The 25,510-nt window shown below is 40.1% G+C and overlaps 1 protein-coding gene across 2 annotated transcripts in view; it reads right to left on the bottom strand.

Moving 5' to 3' along the window:
- LOC309442760 (ephrin type-B receptor 5) overlaps nt 1–25,510 on the bottom strand; it is a 67,062-nt gene that overhangs the window by 7,684 nt on the left and 33,868 nt on the right. For both annotated transcript variants that reach the window (XM_082058934.1, XM_082058935.1), the window contains exons 5-11: nt 13,509–13,664; nt 11,084–11,422; nt 4,070–4,194; nt 2,777–2,939; nt 1,842–1,956; nt 320–375; nt 101–220 (exon numbers count right to left, since the gene is read on the bottom strand). In XM_082058934.1, the coding sequence (XP_081915060.1) occupies nt 101–220; nt 320–375; nt 1,842–1,956; nt 2,777–2,939; nt 4,070–4,194; nt 11,084–11,422; nt 13,509–13,664 (1,074 nt within the window). The remainder of the gene's footprint in view (nt 1–100; nt 221–319; nt 376–1,841; nt 1,957–2,776; nt 2,940–4,069; nt 4,195–11,083; nt 11,423–13,508; nt 13,665–25,510) is intronic.

Below are 25,510 nucleotides of genomic sequence, written 5' to 3'. Positions count from 1 at the left end.
ACACTTAATATACCATGATTGGGTCCACCTCAGGCCAGCAGTGTGCCAGGTCTCAAGGTAAACAAGAAGACACTTCAAAATCTGCAGATTCTCACACTACCTGATCCAATGACCTCCTCAATCTTGATGAAGGACACATCAATCTCTTTGGCAAATTCTCGAATAGCTTCATTGGGATCTTCATAGGTTGAAGGATCAATGTAATACTTCACTCCAAGTCCTGCAGTGGAGGAGACAGCCCAAAACATTACCAGAATCAAACCCTGAGAGACATGGGTGTTCATGAGGACCTTGCCATTGGTTGCTCAAGAACACTTACCTCGTGCACTAATATACTGCTGCAGGCGATCTGTGTATGGAGTCTCTTGCCTTTTACTGCAGGGCATAAAGGAAAGGAAAGTCAAAATACACACAAGAGTCCCTCATAGGATGTTGAGATAGCCTTCTCAATGCAAGACTCAGAATACCCTTCAATTTAGGGGCAGAAGATGGGTATTAAGATCCTGCCCATCTCTTGAAAACTAGTGCATGCTTGTTTTCAATGTGCTACTTTTTACAGCATTGTTTGCATCCCCACTTTAGATATGACAAATTATAGGGCCTCCAGTACTAGCCTGAGAAAAAATATTGCAGTTTACGTTACTGTGTTGGAAGTTATCTTGCTATTCAGGCTAAATTTGCATTTTAATGTCATTTAATTATAACAAGTTATTATTTTTCCATAGTAATCTAAAGCATCTTCCGTGATGCCTTTTTAAGTTTTTCAAAAACATTCTCAGAGCCATTTACTCTAATGCCTAATTTGTATACATTTTCCCCAAGGATTAATTCTTCTCTATTTTTCTTCCTGGTCTCTTAACAGCATTTACTTTTACTATTTTCATAAGTATGGTACTCAAAGCCAACCACACAGAGCCAGATGAACAGAAATCTGTCCCATGATGTCATCTTTGCATGTGCAGAACAAAAAAGGTATGGTACTTCTTATTGTAATATTTATTGCACAAATGCATTTAACTTTCAGTAAGTATACATCTTAGCATAGGTGTTTCTCAGATTTCATAGTCTTAACTGTGTGTGATTCAGGCATTTTTTTTCCCCACATGATCTTGTTGTTTTATAAGTTTCATCCTATTACTGGTTTGCTCTAAACATACCTTCTATTTTCAAGTCACTTTGTTCCCAACAGTGTTAATATTTTTCCCCAAAATGTGAAATTCATGCTAGTTTCAGTCTTTTCTAGATCATGTTAATTAGACCAGATTGTAAATCAAACTCTGTGGTATCCTGTGTCATCCCTGCTATATATATGGATGAGTCAACTTAAATGCTTTGCTGTTTCAGCACAAGACCTTCTAGCTACTGATTCAATTAGCTTCTGAAGACACTATCATGAAAAGTTACTTTTCTTTACTGACATAACTAATTCTGTCATTCTAACAGAACGACATTCTAACAGAATGACAACAGAATAATACATTGTGTATTATTCTTTTATTCAGGCTTATCTCTTTAAATACTGCTGAGATGGCAAAAACAGAGTTCTACCTTCAAAATCTGCTCTGTTGTGGAAAGAAATCAGCTTTACCGGGGGCCTGTATCTAAGAGCTCTAACTCTGTTGTTGTATCTGAAAGTCAGTTCTACATTCATGAGTAGTTTACCAAAGGAGATGCTCCTCAGATAGCAGTAATGGGGCAGAATTTTTCCTTAATTAGGAAATGGCATCTCAAGCACATCTGGATAAATGTAGATCAGGCTGTTTCCCTTGGCATGTAGTTATGTAGCAGGGGTAAGAAAGTTCCAGTGTCTGCAGTGCACATGAGCAGGTCAAGGAATTCACCTCTTGAAGATGATGGCAAGGGTGGAAATGGCAGCAATTACCAAGAAGGCTAGACCACCGAGTGCTGAGCCCACGATAAGCGGCAGTCGGTCCTGCACCACGTCCGAGCGCTCCCCTAGCAAGGAAGACACATGCATACACAAACACAAATGCAGAGGACAGGAACTGTTAGAGCTTCCCTTCTACTCCACTAGTTCTTACCCACAATTCCATCCCTACCAGCCCTTTGCTTCCCAGCCTTGTCCTGACAGTTCAACAAATGCTTGACTTGGTTATCCCTTCACCCCCTCAGTCACTGTGCTTTTCCAGTGCCTTCGTACTTCTGAAAAGCCAGTGTTCCCTCAGAATCCACTTTTCCTTCCCTGGTCTACTGACACCTGACTAGCCACTTAAGTATAGGCTAGCTCTACACCAGGGCTTTGATCCCATTGTTCCCTATTAATTTAACTTATAGATGACATGAGTAGCTTTGATGCAGACCAAAGAGTATCACAAGGTAATATGCTGGTCTTTGCATGAATGGATGGTAATACTGCTGGAAGACAAGCTTCTGGGTATTTGTTCCATGTACCACCTGTCTTTAGACTTTTACAGAGCATTCAGCCATAAGATATGCTGTGACAGCTGGAGACCAAACCACAGCAGCATGTACTATAACACCCTCCTAAAGATAATTCTGCTGACACACTCTGCTCTGGCTGGTCAGAGGTGCAGAGGCAACAACAAGTAGGACTGGGGAATACAGTGGTACTATAAACAATACACTCTGACAGCATCTTTGAGTGAACAAATCCGCATATGCAAATTATACAGAAATCCAATTTGAGTAGGAGTGTCTGGTAGTAGCCCTCCAGAGGATAAGCTAATACACTCAGGAGCATACACAAGTGAAAGATGGTTATGTGCAGATCTGAATACAAAATGGTACCACTTACCTCCCATTAAAGTCTGGAAATACATCTTTCCACTGTATGCACCATAGCCCACAGCTGTTCTAGCTCGTACTTGGAAGGCATAGATCTTGCCTGGGCTCAGATTTGATATAGTGGCCATGTTGGTTTCACTAGTCAAGATGAATGAATTATCCTCATCTTCTGCCTGTGAATGTCAGTGACCAAAAAGGAATGTGAGACTTCTGCCCACAATGCTGTCTCTCCTCAACACAGAATGCTAATTTCCATGTCAGCCCAATATTCTTTGAATTCACTACAGAGCCTCCCAACTGCTATTCCAGACCTGACTTCCTTGCATACTACTCACTGTTCTTCACTGCTTCTTTTCATAACCTTAGGCCTGGGCCTCCCACAAAGCTCTGTCAAAGGCCCTCAGTCTTGACTTAAACAGAAGTGAGAGATGAAAGTACCTTGTCCTGTGGTTCCTTGCTAAGCATATCCATAAAAAAGCCCTAGCCTGTCATGAAATTTTCCCTTCTACAAGCTCTCTCCTACAATCTCATATATTCTTCTAGGACAATCCAGAGCAAGAACACAGGTAATGCTGTATCCAGGAAGCTGCTAGACATGTTATTACACGTAGCAGGCCTCTTTGCTTATAGAAAAAAAGTAGTCCTGCACAATCCTGCAAAAACAGTTATGCGAAAGATCAAGAACATGGAATGGGAGCTTATCTCAATAGCCCTAAATACCTCTTCTTGTCAAATCAGTTGCATTAGGAGTCATGAAAGATGTGAAGAGATCAACTTAATATTTACCATCCTGTAATTCCAGCGCATAAACAGGTAACTGATACCTGCCACTTAGTGAAGGAAAGAGTCCATTCGTCCTCCCAAAATTTCTTAGAGATGTCTGTTCAGGCATAAATATGGACACAGGAGTTCCCTCCATAAAAATGTTACAGAATGTTGCAGTGAGTCAAATTCCAATATATACATTTGAAACTTCAGCTCCTTCCACTGTGTCAGCTGGTACTAAACAACCTAGCAAGATTGTTAGCCACAACTTTTTAGCTTAGCTACAAGTGTCTTCACTTTTTTTATTTACATTGTCCCTACATGGTTCCAAGGTAGAAAATGCAGATGGACTGATATTAGATGAAGCATATACTATGAACTTCTGGTTTCGCTACAGCTTATTCTTCCCTCATAATTGAAGCACTCTTCTCCACGTTATCAATCCCGATCCAGGGGTGCACCTCCAGACAGAATATTTCCCTGTTCTTTTTTGCATAACAGCTATACAACGACCAGCACTACATCACTTTCTGCTCACCTTGTCAAAGTAGCGTAGTTGGTAATCCAGGATGATCCCATTGGGCTGGTCTGGCTGAGGCCATGACAGTGTGATGCTACTGGTAGTACGACTCACCTGATGCATCATAGGGACAGCAGAGGGGACTAGAATAAAAGAGAGGAAGGAGAGATTGCGAAGGGATAGGCTTAACAACAAAGATAATTTAATATTCATATGATGAGTTAATAACTTATGTCAGCTCTTCCTTTAATTGCCATTAATTTGCATTTTTTAAATACTTTATAAAATAATCAGAAGAAATCCAGGCACAATTCAACTCTACTGTGAGATACAGTCACTGACAACTTGGACAGCAGGAAAATGAAGAAATCCACATCCAACTGATCATGCACAGGAATTACGAAATTATATATATATTGTAGTGAAACATCATTCTGACCTTCAAAGCTGAAATTTTTGCATATAAGATGACAAGGTGTTCAGTGCCACTGCCTTCTTCTTAGCATCATGCTTGGACAAACAATGTAATAGTGGTCAGAGCAAAAGAAGAGCACACTACCTCTCTTCTGCTTCTCCCCCAGTTAGTAATTCTTTACTTTGGGAAAAAAATCAAGTATGGGCTATCAGAGCAATGGAGGCCTTTCACTACTGGATCACTGTTGCAAACCAGAAGATGGAGGCAGATAAGGACACTGATGCATTAAGGAACAGACTGTGAAGCATTCTTCAGTTCAATGGTCCCAGTTCAGATGTCGATCATAGAGAACGAAAGCAACTCATTTTCATAGCCTGATATGCAGCCTTGCGTTCAGATTAGCTCCTGGATCTCAGGCCAAACCCTGTCAGGACTGTTGCTCAAATGTCAAAACTACCACTATATGTGAGACTTCCAGTCCCTGTTTGGGCCTTTGAACCACAAAAGCCCAGCCTGAATGGGCTTCTAACCAGCACTGCTGCTTGGAACCATCACTTAAAGGTCCCTGTTAATTGTGTAAGTGTGGAAGCTTCACACACAGTTTTTCTGTCTGTTCTTAAACAGCTTGCTAAGTTTCTGGGGTTTTTTCTGAACAGGCCAGCCTGGTGTACAACCCAGATGAATCTGTTAGCTTTCTTGATTCCATTATGATATTAAGTGCTTATAGTCTAGGTCAGATATTAATTACTGTGGGAAAATATACACTTTCCTTCATACACAAAGCAGGATCTGGATATCAAACATAAAAAAGGGCTTTGGAATCATGAATCTAAACAAGAAAGCAAATACAAACTTGTGTGTACCAATCCTAGAAATCTTTCTATTGGCTATTCTAAAAGTTTGAAGGTCAGTTAAAGACTTTGAGACTTGTGTAATTGCAATTACTTCTCTCTAAGCTGAAACTCACTAAATCAATAGGAAGGAAACAAAATTTTATCTTGAAGATAATATAATTAATGATTTCAAACACTGATCACTGAATTAAAATTAGATTACAATGAGAAAAAATCCAAGCTACTATGTGGGGTAGTTTTTTCTTCTTTTTGTCCTCCTAGAGGCACCATTCACATGTTCTGAAGACAGAAGAAGTACAAAACACCTATTTAATATCAGACCCTTTCCTGAAGTAGTTAATTCTTCTAAAAAATGTCCTCAGATCAGAAAGGGAGATGAATGGTTGTTAAAGCCACGTGCACATGAAGCTTTCTGGAGAATTAAAATCCACTTATTCAAAAAACATCCATGAATTTATACATACACGTACACTCTCCAGGTTCATGCAAAAGCAAAAAGAATATGAGTTTCTCCTTAGGAAGAGACTTCCAAGTAAAAATTTCAGGATAATTGAAAGAGGATCTTTCAGTCTGACAGGTATCTGTCCACAAAGCTCTTCTCAAGTTTTGCTTTCCCTCTGCAAGCAAAAAGTCATGTTGTCAAGAAACCTCCAGGTAGGCAGCTAGGGAACCCTCATTTTCCTAATGGAAGTAACATTTTCAGCAACATTAAAATTTTCCAGAAAAAGCACGCCAATGAAAAGCTGCCATCTAACTCCACTGGTTATACACCACAGACATAAAATTCCTCAATATGAGGAATAAAGCACGGACAAATCATCAAAAACTGTGGAATAGCATTTTCTTCCCTCATAATTGTCAAAAAGAGAAAGACTGTTTTTAATAACAACATACAGTTATGCTGAAAGACACAAATGAAATGGGTGTCAAATAGCTCAGGCAAGTGGGAACCAGTTAAAAATATAAATAAAACAAAAATATAAGAGTATAAACAATAAAATGCTTTCACTCATCCTTACTCTTTCATTTCTTACAACTGCTTCTCTTTCAAACAAGATTGTACAACTACTACACGTGCGAATGACAATATTGTGACAAGGATGGAAGGCAGCAGCAATTAAGACCATATGTAGCAATTAAGACAAAAATGAAGAACACTGAATTCAAATGATAATGTGAGGACAATGGGATAACTGGCCAGTTAACATTTGATCAAGGCAGATTCCATGACATTTTAGTGTTGTGAAAAATTTAACTTTAAAGCACACACAGGGAGAGATGCAAACCTAAGTACACAGTTACACTGCCAGGGAAGAGCCTACTTCCTTCTAGTATCGAATGAAAATTTTGCATAATGATCAGAGTTCAATCTCCCCTCAATTCCTGCCCCCTCACCTCTTCTCATTCCTTTCCTTCCCACCTCCAACAGTTATTCTTCCCAGCCTTCTCATTTCTTCCCAATCTACAATATCTCCCCTACCTAGAAGAAAGACTCAAAGTCAATTAGCAAAGTTTGACTTGTGTTTTACTTAAAACATATCCATTCTGATGTTAATATGTACTATCGGTTTTCACCTACCCAGCATTTCAGTAGGTGCGGGGTCTTCTACTGTTCCTATGCCATTTCTGCACTCCTGAGTAGATGTTTTGGCTACGCCAGGGTCTCTCAGGTGAGAGGAAGAGAGCCTGAGAAACCTGGGACTATTCAGCCTGAAGAAGAGAATGCTTCCAAGGATCTCATGAATATGCACAAATACTTCAAGGAAGGATTTAAAGAAGCCAGAGCCGGGCTCTTTTCAGTGGTGCCCAATGACAGGCCCAGAGGCAATGGGCACAAACTGAAACACAGGAGGTTCCCTCTGAACACAAGGAAACACTTTTTACCATGATGGTGACTTAGTACTGGAGCAGGTTATCGAAAGGGATTGTTGAGTCTCCCTCCTTGGGGATATTAAAAAGTGGTCTGGACATAGTCCTGGGCAGCCTCCTTGAGGTGATCCTGCTTCAGCAGGGGTATTAGAGATGTCCTCCAGAGGTCTCTTATGAGTTAAGCCATTTTCTGATTCTGACCAGATGGTTCAATCAATTCACTGAGCAGTACTGACTAGACATCCGTGGACTACAACAGGAATTCAGACAGCTGGCTCAGAGGTTATCACTTAATTTGGATTCAAATGAAACCCTGCCAGTGCCTGTGTTTTCTTTCTAGTTATTTTTTGACTTTTTTCCCATTCTGTCTTACTCCATATGCTTCTGAAGGCATCCAGTGTCTCTCCCATCATGTTTCACATGGTTTGATCAAATTCATCTATGCCTCTAGACCCTAGCTTTGTTGCACACATCTTCCCACATATCATCTTCAAGGAAGATTAGTCTGAATGCAGTATGGAAATTCCCTTCTTTAGCATTTAATATCTTTATTTTGAAAATGTCATGTGTCTTTTCCACAGACTTCAGTTCAGTTTTAACCCTTTCTCTAAATACCTGAAAAACCTTAAAACGTATCCTGTGTTGTCTTCTGTTATAACCTTGTACTTCCGGTGGATGAAGAGTGCTTTAGAAAAGCAAACTCATTAGTTACTTTCACTTCCCTTACCTCTGTTATTACTACTTTTTGTGTATGGTTTCCACTCATGCCTAATAAACAGGAAAAAATCTTTTATGCCACAAGATGCCATGTTTTACTATGCACCTCCTATTTCTACTTGTTCAAAAAGTTTCAGTATTCATTTAACCAGTTGCTGAAACCTGGCATGTGAAAATAAGCGCATTTAATTCTCTGTTCATGCTGCAGACACAGGGCATAGTAAAGAGAGAAACTGGATTGTTTTGTGGTTTTTTTTGTGAAGTGACCATAGAAATATTCATTAAATCCCAGTCATAACTGGGTAAATCTGCTAATGATGGCAGAGTTGACAAATGTCACTAAGGGAAAAATTAAACCTTAAGAGTATTTTTGTGTTTTGTAGGTAAGAATTAAACAATATAGCTAAATTCTTAGGGGCCTTTGCCAAGTGCTCTGTGTTGGCAATTAGATCATAAATAAACAAACAGTTGTTACTTTGAAAATTAATGTTCATTAGTTTAATTAGTTTAACTAGTTCGTTCAGAGGACAATGAACACAGAGCTCACACTCCACTTGCTTCACCTGTTTGTTTTAACCTGGCTAAACACAGTAGCATGTAACTTTTGACAGCTCTCTGTATTCCTTTTGTGGTTTTGACCAAGAAAATGGCTTGCATGTGTCCCTGGTCTTGGCAAATAAGTCTACTGGACTCTTTTGTCTCTCTTTGGAAAAGGCAACATCTTCAAGCAACTCATCCATTTCCTTTAATAATCTCATAATCAAACTTGGCATTTAATTATTTTCCTCTTCTTACACCATTTCACGTGACAATTTTCTGTCACGTCTGCAGCCTCTTACACATGCCTCAGATTGTCTAGCTTTCATTTCTGCAGTTCTACAGATTTTTGGTTTTGCCAGGTCCCACTGTTCTGAATCCAGCTGATGCAGAAGGCTGCTACATATCTTTTCGCAGGTACAAGGCAACCTAGGTCACATAACCTTTATCCTCACATATCTCCATTAGTAAAAAAAAAAAAAAAAAAAATCTACTTGCTTTTAAAAGTCTGCATAGATTTCCTCCAACATTTGAGTCTCTACTGTCTTTATCCCTTCCTCTTCTTTCCATGAATGTAACAACTGCCTGAATGAATAAGTTCAGTAGCATGTCTCTGGCAACAGACATTACTACATGGTTCAATGGAAGGTGCAGGGGAAAAAAATTGAAAAAGCGTTACAGCTATGCACAGAGAAAGACTTTTCACAATCCTTTAAATGAAAACCTGACTTCTGTCCTAACACCTGAGATTATTTGTTTACCTGATGAGTACACTTGAAGATGTTAAAATAATCATTAAAATTTTAGTCAGACTTTTTTTTAATAATATGATTGGATTTTAAGTTCCTTGCTTTCTTTGTGTCAGTTTCCCATCTGTGAAGAAGCAGAATGCCACTACAATTACATAATAGCATTTTCTCATGCAGTTCATGACATTTGGAACAGCCTCCCAACATCTTTCTATATATTTTGACACTTCTCTAAGCACTCACCCTCAGCACTTCAAACCTGAGTTGAGAGCAACTCCCTCCTCTCTTGTCCAGACAGTTTTTCCTTCTGGTAATTTGCATATCTTATTTGCGTGTCATACTATTACCATCCAAACAGGTTTTATTATTACTATCCAAACAGGTTTCAGATGATTTTGCTACAGAAGGTTAAGTCTTACTATATTAAAGGAAGCTTTTCAGTGCCAGCCCTTCTTATTCTGTCTTCAAACACGTAGTCACTGAAGAGTAGGAACATCATTATCACGCTACCACAGAAAAATGTGATTGTGTAACCAAAGGATCCTATCATACTTTGAAGCAGGGCTAGCAGACTGTTAGGAGTAAGCCAGCTCTTAGATGAACAGTGTTTTGGAAGCAAAGATGAAGAGCAAAGAAGTAGCAGAGGAAAAAGAAGAAGAAAAGTGTAACTGTTCCAGCACAGAATATTGCCTAAGATATCTCCAACAGAGGGACAGAGGGTGGGGAAGAGGATTTTTTGGATCGGCATCTGGAAGAAGTGAGAGAACTCTGACTGATGTATGAATAAGCAGAATATTCAGAAACTGCAAGGGCTGGAAGGTCTTTCTTTGGTCACCTTTAATTCAATGGAGAGAAATTTTTTTACTATGGCCATTTATTCTGAAAGCTTATCTTTCTCCAGTTTGCTTTTTTTATACCCTTTATGCCTTACTGTCCTCTCCTTGTCTCCTTCAGAACATAAGATTCTGAAATGTCCATCCCTGCTTATAGAATAATAATAATAGTAAAAAAATAATAATAGTTATAATAACACCACCAACAACAATAAGCCATGTTAAAGTGAAAAGTTGCTGAAGGCATTGAAGTCAGCAGTTGTGGACGAGACAGGCCACGTGATGGAGGAAGCAGGGCCTTGTTAGTATAAGCTGTCACTACGAATCGAGGGCAGCTCATCTCAAGCTTACTCCTAATGATCTTGAGGAAGAGCAAGAAAAAAAAACAACACAAAAAGAAGCCATTCAGTACACACTGCTTTTTAAGAAAATTGTCCTCCCCTGAAACAGTTTCAGCGAACAAGAGAGGCACCTTAAAGAGAGACACCCAACACACTGTCAAGGTTTGATTGCAGGGTGACAATACACTGTGGCAGATGCTTTGTCAACCTCATCTTCCCCCCCACTTTCCCACAATGCCTATATGTCTCTCAATTTTCAAGTTCCTTACTTTGATGTGCAGCAATGAAAGAGTGGAGAGATTTGATGAGACACTCAATACTACTTGTTATAGTGTACTTGAGTATGAACTGAGACAAGGAAAATGGAAGGTGGTATATAGAAACAAGAATGGATGGAAAAACAGAGTATCTCAAAACACAGAAAGACAAAAAGAAAATTGAGAAGGTAAAAAGTGCTAGGAAAGATGAAATTGAGGAGACTAGGAGAAAGAGAAGGTGAAGAGGAAATGAAGACATGCTCTCTAAGAGCTGCTGTGGCAAGCTCACAAAATCCCCATCAAACCCAGATTGCATGTCCTGTCTTGCACCATGAAGCAGGGCAAGATAAAAAAGGCACAGCACACAAGAAAACAAAGCTTCAGGATTCAAAAGATAGAAACAAATCAAATGAGAGACAGAAGTCGAAATTTTGGGACACACATACAGGGGTCTCCTCACCTGTCTGGCTGGTGCTAACATTGATGGTGGCATAGTGGGGTGCTTCTGGACTCAGTTCAGTCACCAAGTTGACAGCCTGGATCTCAAAGGTGTAGTGCACACGGGCCAAGAGGTTGGAGACCTGCACACGACTTTCCGTCAGGCCCACTTGGCGTGGTTCAAATTGTACTCTGTCCCCACAGCGCACACATGGCCCTGAGGATCCTGCTGGGCACACTTTGCAGATGACATTGAAAAAAATATCCTTGCGGCCACCCAGATCCTTGGGGAGCCGCCAAGTCAGGAGCACATTGGAGCCAACAATTTCATAGCTAAGGTCACGAGGAGCAGAGGGGATACCTAGAAGACAGAATGAAAGATCAGAATCCCGTGAAAGAATAGCAGAGATGTGGAGGAGAAGATAAAGAGATAAAGCATGGGGAACAGAACAGAATAATAAGTTGCTTGTCTTCTCACTCTTCTCTAGTTGTTTCCCTGAATGAGGTTAATAAAAACATTCTTTCCTACATCATACTTAGAGACACGAAGGAGTTAACTGTACTATAATATTTTAGAGAAACAAAATTAACAAGAAGGGTCTTTGTTTCAAGGGTGACTTTTAATTTCCCTAAAAGAACAGCCAGTGTTTAGGGCAACTCTAAGCCTTTGAAATTTTAAATTTTGCACAAGCTTAGTAAGGATTTGTCTCTACTGAGACCTCTAATCCTTTGCTTTGGCACTTAGTATCTCTGAACTTTCTCAGCCTTCAGTTAGCCTGTGCTATCTGTTATGTAAACAGAACACCCCATTTCCCCATGCTTATTCCTGCTATCAGATTTCTGAATGGCATCAGGAGTAAACTCTGACAGCTGAAAAACTTCCCCCGCTGGCACAGAGACAGTGAAGACAAGAAGGAAAATGCACATGGTGAGAAGATGGCATGGTTATGAGAATGGGACAAGACATTGGAGCTAGAAAGTAAAAAGCTCACACAGGTAAAAATAAGCAGCAGTGCTGCACTGCTAAACCGGGGCATAGACACAAAGCAAGACTGGAATGGCAGGGATAGAGAGGCTGAGCTCAGGGACAGGAAGTGACAAGGAAAACATGATTTACAGAACATTTCCCTCCAAAGGCTGTAATGAAATCCAAGAATCCTCATAATCTATAGTCAAGAAATGTTGAAGAAAACTATGGGCAAAACCTTTTCTCTAATGCTGATAAATGCAAATTATGACAACTCTACTAGTACAAGTGGATGAGGTCTTTGTAGGAAATCTCTCCAGCTGCAAATTTAGGTCCCTGGTGGAGCATTTGAGTATTCTCAATAGCTATATTTCCTTGGGGCGTCACATTTCCAATGCTGTTAAAAATAAATTATGTTGGAAAATTACACACAGAAGACTGTTTAAAAAAATGTATTACTGACAAGATGAAGCATTTGTACATCAGGAAATGTCAGAACTAAATTTTGTTTTGTGATCTTAACTGAGCCAACCAGTATTTGCACTGTGGTATAGTATAGTTAGTTCTCCCTGAGGAGTCTTATTACAGTCAATGTAAAGACAACTGCTTGGGAAAAATAATCCCTGTGGAGTAAAGATTGCTTGATGCTGTTGAAGATGGATTCTGTGCAGTATAGGAAGCAAAGGATTACAGAAAAAGCCACAATGATATTTCCTGATTTTTGAGTGTTTAATTTCAGAGCCATAAAGTGTTTGCAAGATACTTTAGGACATTTTTTTTCCCTGTCACTTCCACAAAGTTCAAGGGCGACATGTGATATATCATTTAAACTATATTTTTGAGTCCTAACATTAACCTTATTTCATTTTCTGCATCTAATTATTCTTTCTTGACCTATTAATATCCATAATCAATGACTGTGAAAAGTCATAAAGGATGAGAACCACAGGGAAGCCAATGAAACCATTATTTTCCCATAAACAGAATTTGCAGAGTTTGAATTCTGTGCTGTAAATATGTTCTTCACACTTTCAGTGACAAAGAAAATATTGGTTAACTCCTTCAAAGAACAATATTTATCCCTTGTATGAAATGAGCTTAGCATTTCACGAGAAATTAGTCTATTATTCTCTCATTAAAAGTGTACCTTATGCATACATGCAATGGACTTATTTAAGGTTGCATGAGTCATCTAAAATTAAACCTTTTTTCATTTCTGAGCATCTAGCATTGCAACACTCCAGTATTCTCAAAACACAGTTTCACCAATGTATCAACATTGTAAAAAGCATGTGGGAACATTCTCATCTACATTCAGTGAATGGATATACCCTGTAGTCAACTGGAGGAGCAAAAGGAAGTTTTGGGTTATTTCAAAGATCATGAAAAGAGGTGAATTGCAACTCCCCTGAATTATTCAGGCACACTCTCTCTCATTAATTGCCCTTCTTGTTTTCAAACACTCCATCCAAATACTTACCAGTGCACGGAGCATCAGAATTATCCATAGGAGATCGATAGTAGCGGTTCTGACACACACATTCACGGGAACCTGGCAGTGGAGCATGGCTGTGGGCAGGGCATGGAAGGCAGGGGTCATGTCCCACAGACACTTTAAAGAAACCAAGGGGACAGGCTGAAAGGAGAAAAATGAGAGGCAAAAGTAGGAAACTCATTAATTCACATTCCAGAAACAATGCAAACTTATTTACGTTTAACTCATGCCTCTGTAGGGAGAAATTGTTACATAGAGTAGCTACTACTGGTTTTGTTGCTTTATGGAGCATGTACTGTTAAAGGTATAATTTCAAAAAGCTTATTTTATTCCATACAAGGGGTTTTTAATTGATTCACTGGCAGATGAAAGAGGACCAGTCCAGAGACAGCTTTGGCCACCTGAAATAATTGTCTTCTCATTACTCACTCAAAGAGCCTTGGTATTGGAGAAGCCAAAGGGCATAGTCACATGATCTGTCTGGAAAGAGCCATAACAGTTACAGGTATTCCCCACACCTCCTTCTCCCCACCCAACACAGCCACAAAAATGGATGTTTTTATGCTGCCTTCAACAGTTTCATTGCTTCAAGTAATACAAGCTACCATAGCTGATTTTGCATCAAAATTAGGAGCAGGCACACAGATTGACAGTCCTACTGTTCTCCCATAAGTTGGAAAGCTTACCAATAATGGACAAAAGCCTCCTAATTTGGTCAAATTTAATCTGTAAATGCATAGGAACCTGTCTATGAAAAAACTGAAAGAAGGACAGAAATCCATCCCAAAATGAAAGAAAATGAAAACATAATAACATATTAACAATATGGGAGAACAGCACAATCTAGGTTTGGCAAGCTATGCAGCTATGCTGCATTACTTAACAGAAGGTGCTTGGATCTTCCACTGAAGTTCTATGATAAATCTTTTACAATTTTTATGTAAGTTTTCTAAACCTGATTTTCCAAATAAATAGCTCTCTTAGATTTTATGGACTAACAAGCTGAGGTGAAAGTTCATTTGTGGGGTGACATTCATTTAGTTATCTTCACAATAAAATGCATTTACAGGCAATGGGAAAGTTTCAGATAGACCCTAGATGAGCATTTGATTACAAAAGACACATGGGACACACTTGAACTATCTTAGTGATTACCATAAGCAGAAAAATTCAAAGGATTGAATAGCAAAAAGTTACCTAAAAAAAGAAAATGTGTAAGAGAAGAATATTGTATATTCGTGCTAATATGAAATTAGGGTATCTAATGAATATTCAAAATGGAATACCACTCCAGAACCTGCAGAATTAGCCCATCTGGCTGCTACTTACTGTACTTACAGACTTTCACCTCCAATAACAAGTATTTGGAAATGTTTCTAAGCCATATAGGTGCTGAGTGGACACTGATGCATCTTTCTTAGCAAATCAACAACTTCAGAAAAACAGAGTCACTTGCTTATCTAACCCTCTTCTCAGATGTGTTCAATTCTCTTTGCTTTGGGTTTTCAAAGCCCATTGTAGAATTTTTGATAGGACTATGGGACTGCAGGGAAGCAAATCTTAACAAAGCCGAAAAGATTACAGCTGTAGTCCAGACATAATAACCAATAACTTCTGAAGAGTCTCATCAAGCTTTACACTTGTTATATTACTTCATCTTCTCTGTCGGAAGATGTCTTGGCTGCAGAGTAACCTCCACATGTGCTGTGCTAAGAATGGCAAGTCCTCCAACAGGCCACACCACAAAAGGGACTTCAGTAACTCTGAATGATAGCTATTAGATAGGAGAATACTGACTCTTCCCAGCACTGAGAAAATGACAACATCCAGCATGTGATACATTGCCATATGGAAAGGAATGAAGAAGAGTTTGTAAATTTGCATATGATGCATGATGGTAAGAAAAGAGCAACTGCTTTTGCCTTCAGGCCTTTATACATCAGAAAATCAAACTATTCTCATATGGAAAGATCTGTCCCTGTGTTGCTATGGCCAAAAAAGTAAGCTTTTGTTCACTTTATGAATTATGTCCCTTTCAGTTTAAGGCTCTGCTAACAGTTGCTGATGTAGAATATAATTTTCACATTTCTTGACAAATGTATCTGTACTGAAACTATGAGCATTATGAATGTGAAGTTTTCATCCGCCTCACTGCATAGTCATTCAACCAAAACTTATCAATTTCAGGGATCTTCCTTTATTTATTTCAAATTTGAGAATGTTGAACTGAATGTGAACATTTTTATTTTCTTACAAGTCTTTTTATCTCATCCATTTTTTTCTCACATCAAAACACTTCTCAAGCTTTTGGCAAGGCTTAGAATTAATGCCACATTCATTCCACTTCTCAAGGTAGACTCTGGAGAACAGTTCTTTTTTTTTAATCCAGTACTAGAGTCTGACATGAAATGGAACAATGACCGCTTCTAGTCATAATAGTGAAAATGAACAGATAATGATAATGCCTGAAGTCTGTGTGATGCTAAAAGGAAATCTGTAGAGGATACACACTTTAGCTTTGCAGTACAAAACCATATTTACCCTGCAAGGGCAGTGCTAAGAGAATTCAGGTATATTCACTTCTAGCTAAACTGCAGATCATACGGAAAGCTAAACAAAACCGTGAATGAAGAAGGAAGTCTGAAATTTAGTAAATAACATTTATTTTAAAATAAACATGATTGTGTTAAAAATAAACCTTTAATTTTACATGGTGCTTTGAAGTCTAACGGCAACTTGCTGTTGAGCCTGGGGATACAGGGATGAAGTGTGCAGGGTTCGCACACTGCTGATGAGCTCGACAAAGGTATTAAGCAAAAGTGCAAGGTTGTAGGTTTTACGTAATGGAATGAACATCCCAGCAGCACTACTACGTCAGTAAAGAAAGGCAGTTTATGCAAGGCAGAGCAAGTGTATTGCATAAAAGGCTATGCAAGATTTAATTAGTGCTGTGGACAGTCACTCCAAGTGACCAGATGCAGTCAACAGCTGCTTGTAGAAACCAAATAACCACGCAACACAACAAAAATGCAAACCTTTGTATAGGGACATGGCATCTGCTAATGGATAACAATGTTATTTACTTATACCACAAATGTAGTACAATACTATAGAGACAGTGATTTGGAAAAGGTAATCTTAACAAATGCTAGAGATCAATTGCATACAGCTATTTTCCCATATTTGCCTCACAAAATCTAATTTCTTCATCAATGCACCCTGCTTTCCTTTATATGCTTGCACCACTTGCAAAGGCAGGTTACTGCTGACTCCCATAGCACTGCCCAATGTGCTATGCTTTTTGTGCTGTCACACTTAGGTGGTTTCTGTTCTCCTTCTAACTCGTTGAGGCAGCATCTATTCTTGAATGTAATCCCAGAACAGTAAAAGTCAGTGAATGAAAAACTGTTTGTTTATGCTGAAGAGCACTGTCAGCATGAAAACAGGTGACTTTACAGCAAATTATGGGTTTAAATAAGAAGAATGTTTCCACCAACTGAAGCAACAGGCTTCTGAGAAAGACTTCCAACACAAGCAGCAGCATTATTTAAAAAAAAAAAAAAAGCGCCTAATGGCCTGTTTCTGAAGAGATTTTGCCATTGAGAGCAAAGTAGCAGACTGAATGCCTTATCCCATCTTTAACATAAGCAGAATGTAAAGCGGGCACATAGGCTCATTTATAAGCACTACACTACATCTGAGTAAACTGGACAAATAAAATTCTACTGCAGCAAGAAAACAAATTTCAGTAATACTTCTCTGTCCTCACATGCTTCCTCCCTTTTGGGAGAAGAGGTGGAATTTATGCCATTTTGGCTAACATATTCCTCAGTGACCCAAAGAAATAGATGAAAGTGGGATACAAACAGTGAGTTAAAGTCTCTATAAAGATGTGTCATTTTTACAAGATGACTCAAGTACAAAACACAGGCTGTGATGGGTAATTTGTTTTCTATTAAAAAACAAACAAACAAACAAAAGTTAAGTTACCACATGACAGAGAGAAAGAATCTTAAGGTTCTGTGTAAGAAAAAATCAAGAGAGCAGACTAGTATAACAGTACATGTCAATCGCCAACCTAATGAGCAATTCAGCTCACACTAAAGCAAAGACCCAAGGAAAAATTCAGTTGCTCCTGGTTTCCATTCTCTCCGTTATCCAGATGGCATTATTAATACGCGCCATCAGTTTTCAGCCACCCAGCACTCCATTAGGTGCTGAGTCTTCTGCTGTTCCTGTGTCATTTCTGCAAGTCCTGAGTAGATGTCTTGGCTATACCAGGGTGTCTCAGATGGCCTTGGATGCTTACATGTGAAAAACTGAATAGAGTTGAGAGCTGACAGCTGGAAACAGCCTCATGTTTGGAGGCACTGATCCTCAAGGGGGACTTCAACCACCCTAATGTCTGCTGGAGGGGCAGGACAGTGGGGCATAAGCAATCCAGGAAGCTCCTGGAAAGCATTAGTGACTACCTCCTGACCCAAGCAATACAGGAGGCAATGAGGGAGGTGCCCTGATGGACCTCATCCTCACAAATTAGGGAGGGCTCACTGGCAATGTGAAGGCTGACAGCAACCTTGCCTGCAGTGACCATGACATAATGGAGTTCAAGATCCTGAGAGGAGTGAGCAGGGTAAAAAGAAAACTCTCAGCCCTGGACTTCAGGAGAACAGATCAGACCTGTTTGGGGATCTGCTTGGAGCAGTCCCATGCGCTAAGGCCCTGCAGGGAAGAAGGTTTGAACAGGATGCTTCCAGCTAAACTCAGACATAAAAAGGAAGTACACAGAAAGTGGAAGCAGAGACAGGTAACCCAGGAGAAACATGAAGGCACTGTCCAAGCCTGCAGAGACATGGTTAGGAAAGCCAGAGCCTACCTGGAAACAAACTGGTAAGGGATGTCAAAAACAAGAAGGGCTTCTCTAAGTACATAAGTGACTAAAGGAAGACTAAAGAAAATGTGGGCCCACTGCTGGGTGGTGCAATTGGTAAGGGACATTTTCTTCACATCAGTCTTGACTAGCAAGACCAAGAGGAAGTCTGGAACAAGGAAGATCTTCCTCCTGGTGCAAGATCAGGTGAAAGAATATTTAAGCAAACTGGACCTACATAATTCTATGGGCCCTGATAGGATATGCCCATGAGGGAGCTGCCTGATGCCATTCTGAGGCCACCTTTGATAATCTTTAAACGACTGTGGAGACTGTAAGAGGTGCCTGAGGACTGTAGGAAAACTGATGTCACTCCTTCCTCCAAGAAGGGCAAAAAAGAGGACACAGGGAAATGGAGACAGCTCAGCCTCACCTTGATCCCTGGGAAGATGGCAGAGAAACGAGTCCTGGAAACCTCCTCCACACACATGAAGGACAAGAAGACAACTGTGAGTAGCCAGCATGGATTCTCAAAGGGGAACTCAGGCTTGACCAATCTTCTATGATGAAATTACTGGCTTGGTAGATGAGGCAAGAGCAGTAGATAGTAACTACTTTGACTTCAAGTAAGGCTTTCAACATTGTCTCTCATAATATCCTCCTGGAGAACATAGTATGGGCCACGCTTGGAGTAATGTGTCCAGTTCTGGGCTCTCCGGTTCAAGAGAGTCATGGACATACTGGAAAGAATCCAGCAAAGGGCCACAAAGATGATTAAGACACTAGAGCATTTCTCTTAGGAGGAGAGCCTGAGACACCAGGGACCGTTCAGCCTGCAGAAGAGAAGGCTTCCAGGCACCTCAAGAATGTACTCAAATACTTCAAGGAAGGATGCAAAGAGGATAGCAACAGGATTGTGGGTGGACAGGGAACAATGAATGGGAAGTTCTTTACATTAGGCTACATGTCATTTCAGATGTTCAGAAGTTCCCCTGAGGGAGAAACCAAAGAAAAGAGTTTAAAGGAGACTGAAAAAAGTGTAAAGAAAAGCAATAAGGAAGAGACTCACCTGCCCAGTTCAACTCAGACAACAGAAATTACAGCTAAAGAACTACGGAGTGGAATCCAGAGCAACTTAGGAGGAAAGATCTCTCTGCAGTGATTGTTTTTGTATTGTCTAGAGAAAAAAAAATGACTGCATAAACCTATAAACTCATACTGGTATTTCTAGGAGGCATGGCAGATACGGTCAAAGGATCATGCTTTGAAACAGTCTTCCTGCCCTTGGGTTTTTCTACTTCCAGAAGAAGAATAGCAAAATGAAATCATACAGCATACCACAAGCAAAGCCAGTTTGCAGTGATTAAACATGACTCACATCTCCTCCACCTTCCTAATTAAAAGCTCACCTTAAAAAAAAAAAAAAAAAAAAAAAAGACTATGACCTAAAATTAATAGTAACTTATATTTAACATTTGCAATTTTGGCAAATAAGGCTGGACTGCCTACATTAGACACTCACTGACCTCCATGTAGCTAAAGAATGGCCTTCACAGGCCATACAGCTATCACATGCATTCTGCTTCCACCTAAGCCCTGACCCTGCCTCTGCATCTAGTCAAGGAACTTCTTACATCCATGAGTACTTTTATTCTTTCCAAAATTCCCTAAGATATGCTACCTCACTGCACTCAGGACTTCAGCCCACAGAGGGCAAGAAGAATAGGCAAAAGACACTTCCTTTTATTCCAGCAGTTAAAGTTAGCCTAGGATTGTCTTTCCACACACAGACAGATTCCATCTCTCACTATGAGATTTTTCAGTTTTCATGTACCTTACATTCCCTTCTAACTGCTTAACTGCTTACTGCTTTAATTTTGTTCTACGAGAAGGTTATCCACCTAGTGGACCAAAGGAGGCCTGCCGATGTGATCTTTTTGGATTTCAGTAAAGCCTTTGATACTGTCTCTCACAGTATCCTCCTGAACAAGATGTCCAGCATACAGCTGGATAAACACATAATGCAGTGGGTGAGCAGTTGGCTGATGGGCCAGGCTCAGAGGGTTCTAGTGAATGGGGATATGTCAGGCTGGCAACCAGTCCATAACTGGGTTTTGCAGGGATCCATCTTAGGGCCAGCACTCTTCAATGTCTTTATAAATGACTTGGACATAAGACTAGAGGGAATACTTAGTAAGTCTGCTGATGACACAAAATTGGGAGGAGCTGTTGACACTCTCAAGGGCAGAGAGGACCTGTAGAGGGATCTGAATCAACTGGAGAAATGGGCAACCACCAACTGCAGGAAGTTTAACAACAGCAAGTGCCTAAAATTGCACCTGGGACATGGCAACCCTTGCTGTACATACAGACTTGGGAGCAGTTCTGCAGAAAGAGATCTGGGGGTTCTGGTCGATGGCAAGTTGAACATGAGCCAGCAGTGTGCCCTGGCAGCCAAGAGGGCCAACCATATCCTGGGGTGCATCAAGCACAGCATTGTCAGCCAGACAAGGGAGCTGATTGTCCCGGTCTACTCTGCACTGGTGTGGCCTCCCTGGAGTACTGTGTGCCGTTCTGGGCACCACAGTATAAAAATTATATTAAGCTACTGGAGAGTGTCCAGAAGAGGTCTACAAAGTTGGTGAAGGGTTTGGAGAAGAAGCCGTATGAGGAGTGACTAAAGTCACTTGGTTTGTTCAGCCTTGAGATGAGGAGACTAAGGGGAGATCTCCTAACAGTCTACAGCTTCCTTACAAGGAGAGGAGGAGGGGCAGGTGCTGATCTCTTCTCTTCGGCAACCAATGACAGAAGCCAAGAGAATGGCAGGAAGATGTGCCAGCAGAGGTTTAGGTTAGACATTAGTAAAAGGTTCTTCACCCAGAGGGTGGTGAAGCACTGAAACAGGATCCCCAGGGAGGTAGTCACAGCCCCAAGCCTGAAAGTATTCAAGAAGACACTGGACAATGTCCTCAGACACACGGTGTGAACTGTGGAATTGTCATTTGCAGGGACATGAGTTGGAATTGATGATCCTCGTGGGTCCCTTCCAACTCAGGACATTCTATGATTCTGTAAACACCAGTTAAACCACAGGCCTTGTCACTGGGGATAGTATGACTTGATCATCCCTCAGGCACCAGTACTTTCCAAGAAAACACAGATTTAGTTCTCATTTATTCACAATATCCAATGCAAGAACAGAGGATTGCAAAGCTAGCACCTCACGGGGCAAAGCAAGTTGCCACTTTCCATCAAGTCAAGGTTACTAAGAAAGGAGAAAGCAGAGTTCAGATTGTGCAAACGCTTTTCTCTCAGGTTTTCTCAGTCACTTTTCATATCTTGACACAGTGTAAGAATGCCACAACAGCTGGGTACATCTCATCTCAAAGACACTGACCCAGTTTTCCTCAGCTCCCCCCTAAAATACTCGCCCTTGTGTTGCCTGCATTGACCCGACTGCTCACTGGAGACAAGTTCCACTTGGGAGGGCAGAGGAACAATTTCTGACAGACATGTAACAATAACAAATATCAAAACTGGCATAGAAAAGTGCTGGAATAATGGAATGTAGAGTGGGGGCTGTGTGTGAAGAAAATGAAAATGAGGAGGGGACAGACCAAGAACCAAAGAAGTTGAGAGAGAAAAAGTCACCAAAAAGCTCACTTGGACAGCAAGGGCAGAGAAAAAACATTCCAAGCAAAACAAAATACAGCAAGGGGAGAAGGACCACGAAGGGCAGCTGGAAACTTCAACAGAGCTTTAGGTACTCCCAGCAGTGTTCTCAGGGAATGTGATAGAAGTGACACTCTGACATTTTGTACCCAGGTATGATCTGGAACTGAGCTGAGACATAGGAAGACATTTAGAGCAGCATAATTGCTCTCTTCTTGACTGAGACAAGCAATGTGTTTCTCATATGGGAGTTCTGCTCCCAGGTGTACTGTGGGGCAGCAAGAATGATTACTAGACATAAAAGTATTGAAAATGAAGAGAGTGTCAAAGCAGTCATTGGACTCAAACTTGGAGGGATAAATGGACATAGCCGAATTTGAGGCCTAGGGAAAACTGGATGTGCAGAGCTATGCAAAGCTCAAATGAGAATTACTCTAGGCAAAGCAAGATCAGCATGCAGTATGGACTATGCCACTTGCTTTAACTAGATAATGGGATGCACTGCTAGAGTAAGCCCCGAGCTGAATCAACTGCAAAGAGGGACAGAGTTCGGCAGTTACAGAGGGTAGGATGATGGAAAGGATTTAATAATTGATCATATTGTAGAAATACAATTGAGACATTGCTGTTATAATGCAAGAAAGATGGCACAATCAGCATGCAGAAGACACAGTAGAAAATAAAATCTAGGTAACTCTTAGATAAAACACTCCTTCCCCCCCCACTCCACCAAGAAATAAACCTATGATTAGCTAGATATAGAAAAAAAAGCAAACTACTTGAAAAGCACAAAAATGTTTGTGCATGTAGCAGCATAAGGCTGGAGAAGCTGGTGAAAGGAGCAAAATGTAAGGAAAAAAAATATGTAACCTAGCACAAGACACCAAACATTATTATCAACAGTGAGTTTACCTTTAAGTTAAAGCTCTTACTCAGGAGCAGAAAAATACACCGAAGATAAGGCTGTGGGGGGGTGGAACTTACGGCAGCCACGAAATGGGGGGATAATAAAGAGGTGTAGGCACAAAGTGGAAGAACATGGGAGGACACAAGCTGTAATAATATCTTATTACATGTAACTACAATCTTCTATATAGGAAAAATAAATTTAATCATGGGAGTCATCAAACATTGGAACAGTTACCCAGGGACATTGTGAAATCTTCAACTTTATGAATAATGAAAACTAGACTAGAATAGGCCTTGAGTGACCTAACCCAATTTTTGGTCCTGCTTTGAGCACGGGGTCGGAGCAGATGACTTGCACAGGTCCCTGCAATGTAACTTATCATATGGTTTTAAAGGAAGCAACTTTTAAGCCATTAAAATTTGAGATGAGCTTATTGTGTATTTTCTTCTATTTTCACTAATAGTATATGCATACTTTTAGCAGACTACTGAGGCTTATGCTTTAACATAAATCTTAACATTTCCTTAGCCTCACATACTGAAAAAAGTTTATGCGGGCTGGTAAAGTAGGACATCTTTTAATAACACAAAAATAATCATGCAATATTCTTCCCAAATGAGCCCTCAAACAGCTGTGTGCACAGTTACTGGCTTCTGCAGTTATCAATAAAACAGATGTGATTCATCATGCAATCAGAAGGGACTACATAGAGCCACAGGTCATAGGCAATTTTATAGAATCCTCTTCTCCATCTGACTTCTTTGTACATACTTGCATCCTACAGAGGAAGAGCCAATTACAGCTCCTACAGAAGAGAAGGCAGATCTTTTGCTTCCTCAATACTCTCAGAAACATCCAGCGAAAGAAGAAAGGAGAAGCCATGTGGTGGATTAACCTTGGCAAACAGCCGAAAGCTCACCCAGCCACTCTCTTACTCCCCCTCCTCAGCAAGACATACTGAGAAAATAGGATGAGAAAGCTTGTGGGCAGAATCACAGAATCATTTTGTTGGAATAGACCCTCAAGATCACTGAGTCAAACACTGGCAATAAACCATGTCCCTACAAACCTCACCTACACATCTTTTAAACACCTCCATGGATGGTGACTCCATCACTTCCCTGGGCAGCCTGTTTCAATGCCTGACAACCCTTTCCATGAAAAAAATTTCCTAATATCCCATATGAACCCCCCCTGGCACCACTTGAAGCCATCTTCTATCATCCTATCACTTGCTACTTGGGAGAAGAGACTAAAACCCTCCATGCTATAACCTCCTTTCAGATAGTTGTAGAGAGCAATAAGGTATCTCTTCAGCCTCCCTTCTCCAGGCTAAGCAGTGCCAGTTCCCTCAGCTGCTCCTCATACGACTTGTTTCTAGACCCTTCACCAGCTTCACTTCATATGGTTGTGTTTGGCTACTGTAAGCTGCTTATGGAATATCAGCAAGTAAATGATGGGAGCAGTGTTTTGTAGTTTGATAGACTTCCATAATTTCATTTATTCTTTAAAATATTTACCATTTTCATATATGTACAGTTTCCGTGATAATGGGGCTGCAAGGGAGTATAAGCTTTCATTGAACACTTCAAAAAAAACATTTTTTTTTTTAATCCCTATTTTTATTTGTCAAGCCTAATTTCCACATTTTTGAGTGCTTAAGACTATTATTTGATACTGAATTCTTGACTGGCACTTTACCTGGATACTGAAGTAATCGTGCTACTGATGCACACAGCAAAGCTAATGCCTTATAGAGCTGCTTTATGACTGTCTGAGCTTTCTGTCTCAGTAGCAGCACTATATGGATGTAGTTACACTTCTCTCAGAAAAGAGCAGGATAAAAAGGCACACACATTTTAATCATTCTCAAAGCTCAAACAAATAAAAATCACTTACCTTTATTGATTGTTTTATACACCTTCAGCACAATGAACTCTGTTTTAATAAAGTTATTTTGCATTACCCCAATCACTTCATGAAACAGGAATTTAAAGTAACATTGACAACCATTAACTATCCACATTGCACTTGGTGTTAATCAGAATATTTGTACTCTCAATGTCCCCGTCAAACTCTTATTTGAATAAATTACAATCCAATCTTAAAACTGTGTCTGCAGACAAAACTGTGTTCCACATTACATTTAATTTTTTAGAGTACTACATGTGGTGCAGCAACATTTTACACTGATGATAGATTTTGAGTAGATGTGGATTAAAACCAACAAAGTACCAGAAGAATATTGTAAAGAAAATTATATAACCAACATAAGCAGTTTGGTCTAATGGACTGTCTCCAGCTTGACAAAGGAAGACAGTCATGACATTAGACTGGGTGTTCACGCTTGGCCAGATTTTGGCCCAATGTCATTACTGAGTGACACGTAATAATACTTATATACTTAAATACAAGTATTTCACAGAAAATACCATGAACCCCAGGGCAGAGAGCACATTAGAGGTAATGATAATGCCATTATAACTGTTTTTTCTTCCCAAGTCAGCCTCATAGAACCCTGCTATATGTTCCCTG

Source organism: Streptopelia decaocto (assembly GCF_964273445.1).
Source record: "Streptopelia decaocto genome assembly, chromosome: 1".
Classification (NCBI taxonomy): Eukaryota; Metazoa; Chordata; class Aves; order Columbiformes; family Columbidae; genus Streptopelia; species Streptopelia decaocto.
This window is presented reverse-complemented; position numbering and strand designations above follow the sequence as displayed.